Here is a 13,823-nt window from a genome sequence, read left to right as displayed (position 1 = left end):
TCTGAATGACAAGGCCTGGTAAGATTGTTGGTTTTGTCCTCCCTCTGTCTCGCTACCTGGTCTTGTCACACCTAGAAACACTTGTGTACAGGCAGCTATAAATGACTCATATCATATCTGTTCAAGTACCCTTTTTGCTGATCTGACTATGTATTTGCCTTCCTCCCAATGATTTCTAAATGTTACATGATGCTCGCAACTAGCGCCCAGATGCCCTCATTTCTTGTGCGCTGCTACAAACGTAAAAATAAATAAAAATAAATACATAAATAAAACCAGGCGTGTGGAGGTCATACATGCTTGGAGGTCATACATGCTGGAGGCCATATTCTTGGTGGACAAAGTGAGGACTGATATCACATAATTCTGGCCTGGCACTTTAGCACCTCTACGGCTATGCATTTCTACTAGTTATCGAGAAGTAGAGACTGTTACTACCACAATTAGTTGCCAGTAAAAAAACAAAGGATTTTTTATCTTTAGATGCCTACCACAGGGGTCTGCAACCTTTGGCTCTGCAAATGTATTGGACTGCATCTCCCATCATCCCAACCCAGCACAGTCAACTGTGAGGGATGACGGGAGTTGTAGTTCAAAACATCTGGAGAGCCCAAGGTTCTAGTACAAGGGATCATGATGCGGGAGGGAAGAGATATGACTCGGGTTAAACACAATGAGCTATTTCTATATGGATTGCACAGTTGGTGCCTGCTACTCCAATCAATATGTATCCATTCTACACAGAAAATGTCCACTTTCAGTGGACCCTACACCCATAAAACACAGGCACTGCATAGGCAAGTACTTTATGCATGCCTGGGACTCCTGAACAGGCTTGGCAACAATCATCAGAAAGTCTTCAAGAAAGATGTGTCCAGAACCCACGCAGCCGAATCTGTCCTGTAAAAGCGGCTGTTGAAGGCTTCTTAAAGCAGTCAGCCCTCCAAATCCAGGACCATCTCATTACACGCCAAGCCTCCAGATCCAGGACCATCTCATTACACGCCAGCCCTCCAGTTCCAGGACCATCTCATTACACGCCAGCCCTCCAGATCCAGGACCATTTCATTACACGCCAGCCCTCCAGATCCAGGACCATCTTATTACACGCCAGCCCTCCAGATCCAGGACCATCTCATTACACGCCAGCCCTCCAGATTCAGGACCATCTCATTACACGCCAGCCCTCCAGTTCCAGGACCATCTCATTACACGCCAGCCCTCCAGATCCAGGACCATCTCATTACACGCCAGCCCTCCAGATCCAGGACCATCTCATTACACGCCAGCCCTCCAGATTCAGGACCATCTCATTACACGCCAGCCCTCTAGACCAGGACCATCTCATTACATGCCAGCCCTCCAGGTCCAGGACCATGCAGTGTCTAGTCAAAGGATCGAATCTAAAGGGTCGACAGGTCAAAGGATCGACACCAAAGGGTCGACAGGTCAAAGGATCAGGTTTTTTTAAAATTATATATATTTTTTTAGGTTTTCGTTTAGGGAAAAAAAGTGTTTTTTTTAGCAAAAAAGGGGTTTGGGGGGACCCCCCCAAAAAAAAAAATATGTGGAAAAAAAATAATTTGATCCTTTGACCTGTCGACCCTTTCACTGTCGATCCTTTGACTGGCAACCATTACACGCCAGTCCTCTTGATCCAGGACCATCTCATTACATGCCAGGCTTCCAGATCCAGGACATTCTCATGACATGTTAGCCCTCCAGACCCAGGACCATCTCATTACATGGCAGCCCTCCAGATCCAGGACCATCTCATGACACACCAGCCCTCCAGATCCAGGACCATCTCATTACATTGCAGCCCTCCAGATCCAGGACCATCTCATGACACACCAGCCCTCCAGATCCAGGACCATCTCATTACATGATGGCCTTCCAGATCCAGGACCATCTCATTACGCTCCATCCCTCCAGATCCAGGGCAATCTCATTACACGCCACCCCTCCAGATCCAGGACCATCTCATTACACGCCAGCCCTCCAGATCCAGGACATCTCAATACACGTCAGCCCTCCAAATCCAGGACCATCTCATTACACACCAGCCCTCCAGATCCAGGACCATCTTGTAACACGCTTTACTTTCTAAATTGTTTGCAGCTTTTCTAGTGTTTTTTAAGACAATGTGGCATTTATCCAAAAGGCAAACCAATCACCAGAACCATCTGGGACCTTATAAATTCCATACTAAGCTCTTCTAGAAATTGAATATTAAACTGGGTTCTCTGCATAGAACTTCAAGGCTGTCTGATGCCCTGGGCCCTTGGCACACAGTGCACACCACGGACGCACACACTGATTTTGATCGAACAGATTTAGGTGGGCAAGACCATTACTTGGAAACACCCAAGTTAGACTGCAGAAGAAATGCAAGAGTGCAGAATAGAGCACTCCAAGCAAATGAGAGACAACCACTAGCCTTCAAACAAACAAGCAGAGCATCAATGCAAGGCTGCGATCACCACCTTCCCAACATGAGAGCAGAGGGGACAACTCCAAGCCAAAGAGGATCTCACAGCCTTCAACCAAACAAGCAAAGTGGACAATGCCAAGCCAAAGAGGATCTCACAGTCTTCCCACCAAACAGGCAAAGTGGACAATGCCAAGCCAAAGAGGATCTCACAGCCTTACCACCAAACAAGCAAAGTGGACAATGCCAAGCCAAAGAGGAGCTCAAAGCCTTCCCACCAAACAAGCAAAGTGGACAATGGCAAGCCAAAGAGGAGATCTCAGCCTTTCCACCAAACAAGCAAAGTGGACAATGCCAAGCCAAAGAGGATCTCACAGCCTTCCAACCAAACAAGCAAAGTGGACAATGGCAAGCCAAAGAGGATCTCACAGCCTTCTCACCAAACAAGCAAAGTTGACAATGTCAAGCCAATCAGGAGCTCACAGCCTTCCCACCAACCAAGCAAAGCGGACAACTCCAAGCCAAAGAGGATCTCCCAGCCTTTCCACCAAACAAGCAAAGTGGACAACTCCAAGCCAAAGAGGAGCCCACAGCCTTCCCTCCAAACAAGCAAAGTGGACAACTCCAAGCCAAGGAGGAGCCCACAGCCTTCCCACCAAACAAGCAAAGTGGACAAGTCCAAGCCAAAGAGGAGCTCACAGCCTTCCCACCAAACAAGCAAAGTGGACAACTCCAAGCCAAGGAGGAGCTCACAGCCTTCCCACCAAAAAAGCAAAGTGTACAACTCCAAGCCAAAGAGGAGCTCACAGCCTTCCCACCAAACAAGCAAAGTGGACAACTCCAAGCCAAGGAGGAGCTCACAGCCTTCCCACCAAACAAGCAAAGTGGACAACTCCAAGCCAAGGAGGAGCTCACAGCCTTCCTACCAAACAAGAAAAGTGGACAACTCCAAACTAAAGAGGAGTTCACAGCCTTCCCACCAAACAAACAAAGTGGAAAACTCCAAGCCAAAGAGGAGCCCACAGCCTTCCCACCCAAAAAGCAAAGTGGACAATGCCAAGCCAAAGAGAGCACCACCTTTCAAACAAAGATCCGAACGGTAGAAGTGGACCGAACAAAGTAGTGGAACTGTGGCCTCGGAAGGGGAGAGGGTAGGCAGAAGCATAGCGCAACATGTGGCAAAGTGTTGCGGCCGTGGCACAGCAGTAGTCTAAGTGACTAGTAACTAAGGCTCCTATTACACAACTTTACACTTTCACAGGGACATGCATGGACAAAGTCTTTACATAGAATGGTGAATATGGTTGTGAAAAGTAGAGGAATGGTGAACAGATACATGTACAAGTAGTGAAACACCTCTCCCGACCCGTTCTAACTCACTTCCATCACTGACATTAGGTCAAAGAAGTGACCCCAGTCTTTCCAACTCTACAGAACACCCGAGCTCAATGAGTCATGAAAACCACAGGACCTATCATTACAAAGAGTACAAATTATAGCACCAAGAGGGGAACGAACGAGATGAAAAAGGCACTAAACCTTGTAGAGTTGAAAGAAAAGGGCTATGTCATTGTAAGGAATTTGTAGAATACACAACTAGAATGCAGTGGCCTCTTTGTGTCAACAGACAAAACACATGGCACCCCAGACACCAGGCCTTCTGCTGGAGAACGTGTGGTTTACTTCGAATGGTTCCTACTAAGCCGTGGAGGCAAGCTGTGCCTGATTAAGTGCCAACATGATTAAGCAAAACATTAATCCCTCTAACGTCTGCGCTTTTGATCACGCCAAACCTCTCAATCTTTAAGGTTCGGGTAAATGAGGTTTCAGCGAGTGTGAGATCACAATTATATAAGAAACAAGCTTCAGCATCGTCATCACGGCAGGGGGCTTCAGTTAGTGCTCATTGCTAGTGTCGGGAACTGGCTGGTGACTGTGCCAGTTATAGCCGGGCACTGGAAGGAGCATGCCTCACACCAACTCAGTAGCAGCTGCTGCCCAAGGTCTCTGAGCTTCTGAGGAGGCCCCCCAGCCTGTTGGCCTGTATGCTTTGTCACTCAGGGAGGTGTTTCCGCTGATGTGCTCACTTTTGCAGTTCTAGAACATGAGGCTGGATGTCTGGTTGAACATGCCATCTGGAAAGGGACGATGATCCCCTTCAGCTGTGGTTGAGTAATTGGAACGCATGACCAGCAGTACTCCTCCGTTTAGCCATTGAGAACCTAAGCTGCTCCCATGCCTGTGTCCAGTGTGAGACAGTCTCGAGTGCTGCCAGGTCCACTGTGTTTGGCTGTAGTAGATTCTTTTCTAAGTGCGATGTCATGCAATTCACATGCATTCAAACAACCCTTCACGACATCCTGGTGAACTATGGCAAGACATCTCTGTTCCAAAACCAAGAACAACCCTCAGGACAGGTGGAAGATGCTGACTGCCCAACACTCCTGAAATGAAGTCCACTACACTATTATGTTCAGCTCGCCTCTAGCACCCTAGCAAACCCACGAGGGAACAATACGTGGTGTGATGCTTTCACAGAGCCTTACACTTCTCTTTGGAACTTCAAGGGTCTTCATTGGCTGATCAAACTACCACTCTACACTGCAAAACTCCCGATTGGCTCCTCAAACCACCATGGGGCTTCAAGCGCAGGGAAACATTTTTTGAGTGTGATTTCCTGACACAATGACACTTGAACACAGGTTAGAGCACCACAAAATCCATGGGCATCCTGGGGGGCTTCTGAAACTATGCCTGACAAGCTGCTCGTTGTGCTTTTCTGGGCAGGCTCGTGCATGTTCACTTATCCTTGCAAAGCAGCGGGTTAAAATGGGGCACGGCAGGTTGGTGAGATACACAAGAACTACCATACACCACAAAAGCAATGCTCCGGAAGAGGGCGGGAGGTGACCAGAAACACTGAAACAATATACTACACAGATCTAAGAAGGTTGTGATCATTGACTCATTATGCTCATTATGTGGTAGAAAGCAGTCAGGTTTTCAGAATTCCCAACACACATACAAATTATCCCAACTGCAATTAATGAAATGTAATTACTTTTCTCAAGCTTTTTCTCTGTGGATTTCCAAAAATTCTGATTCAGTGTCACTCTCTTCTGGGTTGGAGAGTCCAACTCTACTATTTTACTGAAGAAAAAAGTATGATAGAGGTGGATACATTGTAAATTGTAAAATGATTAAAAGAAAGTGCCTTTCTACCACTAGAGCCTTTTTGCACTTCCACAAAACAAATAAGCAAATGATACTACAGAAACCCAGTGTGCCAACACGACTTTGCTTGTGGTAGAGCGACAGCGTTGTCACACGTGTATACTTGTGTGCTAAGAGAATGCCTAAACAGGCAGCCCCCGACCCCCCAGACCCTTTCCATCACTCTTGATTATCTCACGGAGAAGACATTTCATTCACTAATCAGGTTCTGTTGCCCTCAGGAAGGACCTCCCAGGGGACCCCTGGACAAGGTCTTTCTTTTTTGGTGGTTCTTCTCGGTACCTGGAGAATCCATCACAAAGTACCTTCTGTGTGCTTACCCTCCAGGGGAGGCAACTCTGGTCTAAATGAGTGATGGGGAGCTGGAAAGGGCTGCTGAGGGTGCCCAGTTTCATGTGGGTAATCAATGAAAGAGGAGCCACAGGTAAAAACTGAGATGTAATTTAGTCCGGACAAAGTGGGCCCACATTCCGGCATGCAGAACCTTTAGTGGCCGGTGTGTAGTCTGGTTAAGTCAAGCCCTTGCGTGATGTGACAGAGTACAGCGTTTCTACGCGTAGACATTGGCCGGCTTACCCCAGTCGTCATATCCGTGCGTCAGTTCATGGCCAATGATGGTCCCGATCCCCCCGTAATTGAGAGACCTGTTGGTATAAGAGCACACAAGTGATGTTAGCCGCTGGCATCCCCTGGTACCTTTCACTTCTACTCCTTAGCAATGAGATGTCTTCTAAGGTACACACAGGGAATGACAGGGTCTCATTACGAGGAGGGCGGTAAGGGGTTAACGGCGCTGGTAAATGTCTGGACGTCTGGTTTTACAAGCGGCCCAGCATGCTAACAACGGGCCCGTCATTAACGGGCCCGTTGTTATCATGCTCCCCATTCCCATTGAGCCCTACGGGGGCTCAAATGGGAATGGGGATGGACCGGGTCCGGGTTCCCTGAATGGGGAAATACTGGGCCCTCCAAGGTCGGAATGGCCTGGTATTTCCCCATTCAGGGAACCCGGACCCGGGTTTGGGGCTATCCATGCCCTTATCCATGCCCAAACTCGTAATGAGGCCCACAGTCTTGCTACAGACTGACACTTTGAGTCTTCCTGAGTGAATCCTGGGGATCAGGGTAGGGTATATGGTGCCTTATAATGCTGTGTTTAAGCGAGATCCATCCCCAGCACTCCTGACAGACAGAGGACCCCAGCCCAGGATTTAAAGAGCCACCAAATTTCTCACACAGTTCACTGTTTCCAGGAACTGACTCTGATGTCTCGTTTCATCTGGCAGGAGTGAGTGCCAGGATCACAGAAATACTGTAGAAGGGATATGATATGGGATTTATAACGCGCCTATACACAAGTGTTTCAAGGCGCGAAAGGGGATAAAGTAAGTACTTACTGTGGGAAATCCGGATCGTAGAGGGTTGGCTGCAGAATCCCAGCTGGGAACACTGAGAAAGAAAGAAAAGCAGGGTCACTACAAAAAATACCAGAAGGACCTGCAAGGTTCTCAACCCCACAGGAAGAGTGAGAGCAATCATCCCCTGCCCGCCATTTTAATCCGCCTAACTGGAGTTATTGAATTTGATGGCAACTCATTGTCTCCTGGCTATTTTCAGAGAAGCAACACTACATGTATTGCATACGCACGTGTCCAGATATGGACCCCATAAACCTGAGGTGAAAAAAGGACTTCAAATCCAAACATACTGGGGCTCAACCAAGAAGGTGACCCGAAACTTTGAAGCAAGAGTTCAGATTACACTTAGACCAACTTGAGGAAGGAAGAAGAACCCTCCTCTTAAGAGTAAGAACAGAGACCCACTAAGCTGCAAAGGTAATCACCACATTTTTGTAAAGGAACTGAGGAGGGGGCTTTTAATGTAAGCAATCAACAATGGGTTCACTGATACATGGAGGACAACAAGCCCTTTCATAGAAAATGTGAACATGGGACTTAACAATCCATAAAGGGGACCGGGGCATGTCATAGAAGTGGACAGAACAGGGCACACTTAGCCTTCATCCGAACAAACACCTTTTCAGGGACACACTAAAGGCCTCTTCATGGGTTTGGCAGCAGAGGTCAGACAGGAGGTATTTGGAAATGCGGCCAGTTTTACTGCTCCTGATTTTAGGATTTGGCAACCCAACCCCAGAAAAGCCATCTGCTTGCCAGTGGAGGTAAAGCAGGCGAGTAATGTGGTGGCAATTTCTCAGTAATAGTTGGCGGTATTACCGCACCACCTATCATCCCCCAATAGGACACCAAAAATATGGAGTAACGCCAACTCAAAATCAGGTGATAATCAGTATTTACAAACTGAAGGAACAGAAAAAGAGGTTGGCGGTATAACCATGGGTAATACCACCAGACCCGTAATGAGACCCAATATCATCCAGGCAATCTGAAACATTTTGATCGAAAGGGGCAACATGGTCTATTCCAGGGGTCTCAGGACAATTTTGGCTGTGTTGACTGTACTAATACCACCAAACTCAAGTATGGTTACCACATGCGGTAACAGCCATTTTCTGCCAGATTAGGGTAATTGTTCTTCCCCATTTAGCAATCCAATTGGACACCAGGGAGGACAGGTGGAATAAATGCATGTGCTGATTCTGCCAGGGCAATTGCCGGCATTCTGAGTGGAAGTTGGTATGCGGAAGGCAACACGCCTTACTGCGCAGAGCAGGAAAGAAGGGGGCATTCTAAAATCCCCCCGCTTTACTGTTACCACACTGTCCTTTGTGTATATTGATGATTCTGTTTAGTATTGAACTGTTTCTACATATTAAGTTTTGTGAGTCAAATAAATGAAATGGTATGCTTATTGATTTATACCACCGGCCCCAATTGACACTAGTTGCTTAATTCACAGAAGTGTTTTATAATGGCAAAACCACATTGGAGATGGTGCTGTGAATGAGGCCCTCCGGTTTTGGGGGTGCGGGATATCGGTTCTTCGGTTTGTCTTTACTGTTCCTGCACATCTTGCAATGGTGCCCCAAGTCATGTCATGGAGAGAATGTATCAAATGTGTCTTGTGTTTCTATGGCCGCAGTGCCACCATAGGCAACCTCAGCACTTTATATGGACGATGTTATCATGGTCCACTCCAGTTAGGAAGGGCACCAACCTATTTTTGTGGAAGAGATCAGCTGTGAGTAGGACCTTTTGGGGAAACTAGCAACAATGAACCAAATTCAGTGCTGGGTTTACCCAAGACAATAAATAAATAAATAAGACACTTTTAGGAAGAAAGCACGAGGACTGCATGTCATAAAAGCAACTGGAACCATTGATCCAAGGGGTCAAAACAATCGAGATTATGTGATGGAGGTTTTTCAATATGTCTCTTTCCCAAATCTCGAGTCACCTCTGAATCCTCTTGTGATATTGCGGAAAATTTGGGATTTAAAAAAGAAGTCACATAGCTAACCAAGATGAAGTCAAGTGGACCCCCAGCAATACAGATTACTTGTGTGGTAAATGTAAGGACTGGGTCAACGTGTGTGCAGCGATAGGCAGAGAGCGCATAACCCACAGTGCCATCCTCAGAAATGCAGCCACGCTCGCTCCCAGTAAGGAATGCAGTGCTGCCCCAAATATTGAGATGGGTGCAATTTCCAGACCAGCCTCTTCTGACTTTTCTGCTTCAAATTTAGTATCCAGCAGCGCAGTCCTAGGAAGATTATTGATAAGGCACTGATAAACGGGAAGACTTTGGGTTCTTTTTTTAATACCTGAAAAACAACAGTCGAGGAAAGTTGCGGAAGGGCCGTTTGACATGGTGATGACTGATTGATGTGGTTGTGAGTGCACCAGTGAGTGTGTGATGCGTCTCTCGCCACACAAACAGTGGAGCATTCAGACGGAGGTCTTGCAATATCACCGTGAATTCAGCCCTGTGGCTTTATCAAGCAAAGCACCTGTGATTACGAGCCAATGTGGCTATCAACGCCCGCCTGCCGTCTGATTGGAGGTGACTGAAGTCGTAAATGCCCCGATAAACACAGACAGGTAGTCACCCATTATTGGTGGCACCAAGTGGGAAGTCCTCTTGGCCAGCTTCTCATCATCACGCTGCATCATTAATGACGACCACACAGGCACTATCTTGGTTCAGGGTCCTCAACCTAACGTCCTCCTCTTTGACCGGCGCCTGCCGTACTTCATTAACTTCTCCCTACCACTCTCTCTGTCCCCCCCCTCTCACTGGTGTACCATGCCCCTGTTCTCCACCTCAGAAAACCTTCAAAGGCGTAGACCTCCTTCAGCTGGCTACTCTTAGCGCTCGCTCAGCCAACAAACACTCTGCCGACATCTGCCTCCTTCTTGAAGACACTGACCTCAACATTCTTGCTGTTGCCGAGATACAGTTTAATGGCAGCTCAGTCACTTCTTTTGACTCCCTTCTCCCTGATGGCTTCAAGATTATCTCCAAGCCATGACGTTACCATGCCGTCAGTGGGGTTGCCCTAATCTTCCCTGAGTGGTTTCCTTCTTCCGCCATACCCACCCAGCTCTACTCTTCCTTCTAGAGCCTGGTCTGCAAGCTGGTCATCGCTCACTCCTCCTCTCTTACCATTGCTACCATCTACAGGACTCCTGGCACTACCACCCTGTTCCTCTCTGAATGGGCTGATTTCTGTTCCACCTACTCTTAACCACATCTAATCTCCTCCTCATGGGCAATTAAATAATACAGTCAGCAAACAAAAATTGGACTCCGCCGTCACAGCATCCGCTCTCTTCCTTGACCTTTGCACACCACTATCCCTTTCGATTCTCCCTTCTGGTCCAACCCACTCGGCTAGAGACACTCTGGATGCTCCATTCTGACCTCTCTCTCTCCCCGCCTCTGGTCACTCCCCTCAGCCCTTTGACCACCCCTCCAAAAGCCCTGCCAACCGTGCTCATGAACATCCGTCCAATGAAACAAGTGTCAGCTGCTGCCTTTGTATCCAACTTCATCCTCCCAACTCCCAGACTCTACGACCGAATCTGCTCTGAGCAACCTCCATTTGGTGATTACAAACACCCTTGACATTCTTGCCCCAGTCATGGGGATCCGCCTGAAACACGCGTCCAAACCTAACACCTGGTATGACATTGAACTTGCAGACCTGAAACGTAAGTGCACAGCTGTGGAATGGAAGTGGCAAACCTCAGGCTCACCCTCTGACAAATTGGCTTGCCGCCTTTTCAGAGACGTCATTTCACCAAAATGCCAGGGGTAGCGGAAGTGACATCACATGACCCTTGACCCCTAATGACATCACAGGAAGTGATGTCATTTGACCCCACCCGAAGTGATATCGCGGGAAGCGATGAACACAACGTTTTACCCGTTGACAAAACAGGAAGTGGCATCACATAGCATTGTATGCTATGAAAAATATGGTTACGATTTCACTATAATGTGATGTATACATTTCATACAAGAATGCATCGCCATATGTATTGTTAAGATCAGTGTGTATAGGCCCATATTACCAAATTACTGTGAATGCAAGCAGACGTCCATGACCAAATGATAATGATGTGTTATTATATAGCACTTACGCTTAAGGGCTTTATATAGAAAAAATATAAGCCCAATATCACCCAACCTGTGTTGGTACTCATTTATCAACCTCAGAAGGATGAAAGGCTGAGTTGAGGTGTTTAAGAACAGACTAAATCAGTGACTCACCCCCTAAAGTGTGCCTGAAATAAACCCTTAATAAGTCTAGCAATTATTGTATAGAATTCCAGAAAGACACATTATTTGGTATTCCTATTCTTTCTTATTTAGGGTCAGTGCTGAAAGTGTTAGACTTGTGGCACTCCTGTTCTTATTTTTCTTCTTTTTTTTAAAGGGGCCTGAACAAGAAAGCCAGCCACTCCAGAAGTAAAGAGCCACATGGTGCTGGCCAAAGCCCAGGAGATTGCATTACAAAAAAATATATAAATATATATATCTTTTTTTAAAAAAAAATTTCAGAGGTCGCAAGGTACCCCACAGAGGTCGCAAGGGAGAGCTCAGAGGTCACAGTTGCGACCTCTGGCGACCCCTAAATGACGTCCCTGCGCCTGTTCCATAGGCAATATTGACTCTCCATCCATGCCAAGAAAAGGGCTTGCATCCAGGCATGGATATCGGGTGCATCGAACAACTCAGATTAACTCTTTAAAATCTGCAGGGAACTAGCCATCCTGAGCACCCCTGCTACCCTCCCGCCCAACCCCTTCCTCACTCCCTTGCCTCCTACGGCTTCTCACCCTCCTTCTTCCTCTCTCTCCAACTTCTCCCCTGTCACATCTGAAGAAGTCACCAGAGTTTTCCGCTACATGAAGGTCTCGTCCAAACAGGAGTCCCCTTGCTCCTCCAAAACCATCAAGGACAGCATTGGCTCGCTTTCCCCTGCACTTGCTGATCTCTGCAACCACTCTTTGCCACTAGATCTTTCCCATCCTCCCTCAAGCACTCCCTTGTGCCATCCCCTCCTGAACAAACCTTCATCAGACCCTACTTGTCCAGCCAACTACCGCCATATTTCTATCACCCCCTTCCTTTGGAAACTGTTGGGGAAGCTGGCCTTTCCACAACTTACCTCACACACTGAACTTGTTGGTGGTCTCAACCATCTATCTGCATCCAGAGGCATGGAAACTGCTCTCCTGAAAACCCGTGAAGAACTGCTGGGATCTCTGGACTCTAACTGTCCAACTGTCCAATCCTTCTTGATCTCTTCTCTGCCTTCAATACGGTTAACCATTCCATCCTCATAAAACAGCTTCATGATACCCTTGGTATCTCGGAGCGGACGCTGGACTGGCTTACCTCCTTCCTAACTGACCATTAGAACAAAATCATTTGGGCACCTTGTCCTCACCTGCTTCCTTCTCCACCTGTGGAGTCCCCAAGGGCTCAAACCTCTCCCCCTGGCTCTTCAACACTTACCTTGCTCAGCTAGAACTCCTCATTTCCTCCTTCATTGCCAACTTCCAGTGCTACGCGGGTGACAGAGAACTATTGTTCAAACTTTCTGCTGACCCTCTTGCATCCTCCATCATCCCTGACTGCCTATCTGCCATCCAGTCCTGGTGTCCTTCCAACGTTCTCTGCCTCAATGCCAGCAAGACTGAGATCATTCCCATTGGGACCCCTGCTCCCTCGTTTTTTCTCTGCACTCCGGCCACCCTCTATGGGCTCCCACCCTGCTTCTTCTTCTGAAGCCAGAAACCTTGGAGTCATCTTTGACTCCTCTCTCTCCTTCCTCCCTCACACTCAGGATATTGCCAAGAAGTTCCACTTTCAACTCTTCGTTGTCAAATGAATTCTCCCCTTTCTCACTTTCCCCCAGCAGCTCAATGTTATCTGAGCCCTGGTTCTCGCTAGACTGGACTACTGCAATATCCTTTTCCTGAATCTACCTTCTTCCACTTAACGACCCCCCCAGCTAAGCCAGAATAGAGCAGCAAGACTTATCCTTGGCCGTAAGCCCTGGGACCACACCACTCCTGCCCTAAAAACTCTTCACTGACTCCCGGATGCGGCACAGATTAAATTCAAATCTCTCTGCATCATCCACAGGGCTGTCTGAAGCCTGGGACCACGCTATCTGCAACTTCCTCTTGCTAAACACTCTCCCTCTAGGCCTTTACAGTCCTCTGATACTGACTCTCTGTGTGTAAAGCATTTTGCTAAACAGAGGGCCAGAGACCGATCACTTTCTTCAGCTGGCTCCCTCTTATGGAACAGCCTCCCCCTCCCTTTTCATCTTGAGCACGACTGCCTCAAATTCCAGAAGCTTCTCAAGACTTTCCTCTTCACCTCCTCCTTCCTTTCATCCCTGTTCTCCTAATCTCACAGTCGCTGTGATTGGTGGCCAGGGCCCTTAAGTATCCTCGGGGCCCTGGCCTCCCATACCCAATCGCCCCAGCCTCTGCCTACCTCTCAGCACTTGCCTCGGCACCCACCGGCCTCAAACCTGTAGGCTTGCACTTTCTACCCATTGCGGCTCCGGCCGCAAAGCACTTCTATAATATGCACTTCTTCTGCTGCTCACCCACGAGCACGGACATTCCAGCACTTGCCCTCACCCCCCACTTGCCCTCTTCTCGCTGTACTTGCACGTTCTGAATACCCACAACGCATAGAAGGTTCGTCT

The 13,823-nt window shown here is 47.8% G+C and overlaps 1 protein-coding gene across 2 annotated transcripts in view; it reads right to left on the bottom strand.

Annotated features, from left to right (window-relative positions):
• The window catches only part of ECEL1 (endothelin converting enzyme like 1), a 435,867-nt gene that overhangs the window by 74,838 nt on the left and 347,206 nt on the right, over positions 1-13,823 (bottom strand). For both annotated transcript variants that reach the window (XM_069617545.1, XM_069617544.1), the window contains exons 12-13: positions 7,063-7,114; positions 6,242-6,309 (exon numbers count right to left, since the gene is read on the bottom strand). In XM_069617545.1, coding sequence (XP_069473646.1) covers positions 6,242-6,309; positions 7,063-7,114 — 120 coding nt within the window. The remainder of the gene's footprint in view (positions 1-6,241; positions 6,310-7,062; positions 7,115-13,823) is intronic.

This window comes from Ambystoma mexicanum, chromosome 10, assembly GCF_040938575.1.
Source record: "Ambystoma mexicanum isolate Mex_15411 chromosome 10, UKY_AmexF1_1, whole genome shotgun sequence".
Lineage (NCBI taxonomy): Eukaryota > Metazoa > Chordata > Amphibia > Caudata > Ambystomatidae > Ambystoma > Ambystoma mexicanum.
The sequence above is the reverse complement of the archived record's forward strand: the minus strand, read 5'-3'. Positions and strand labels throughout refer to the sequence as shown.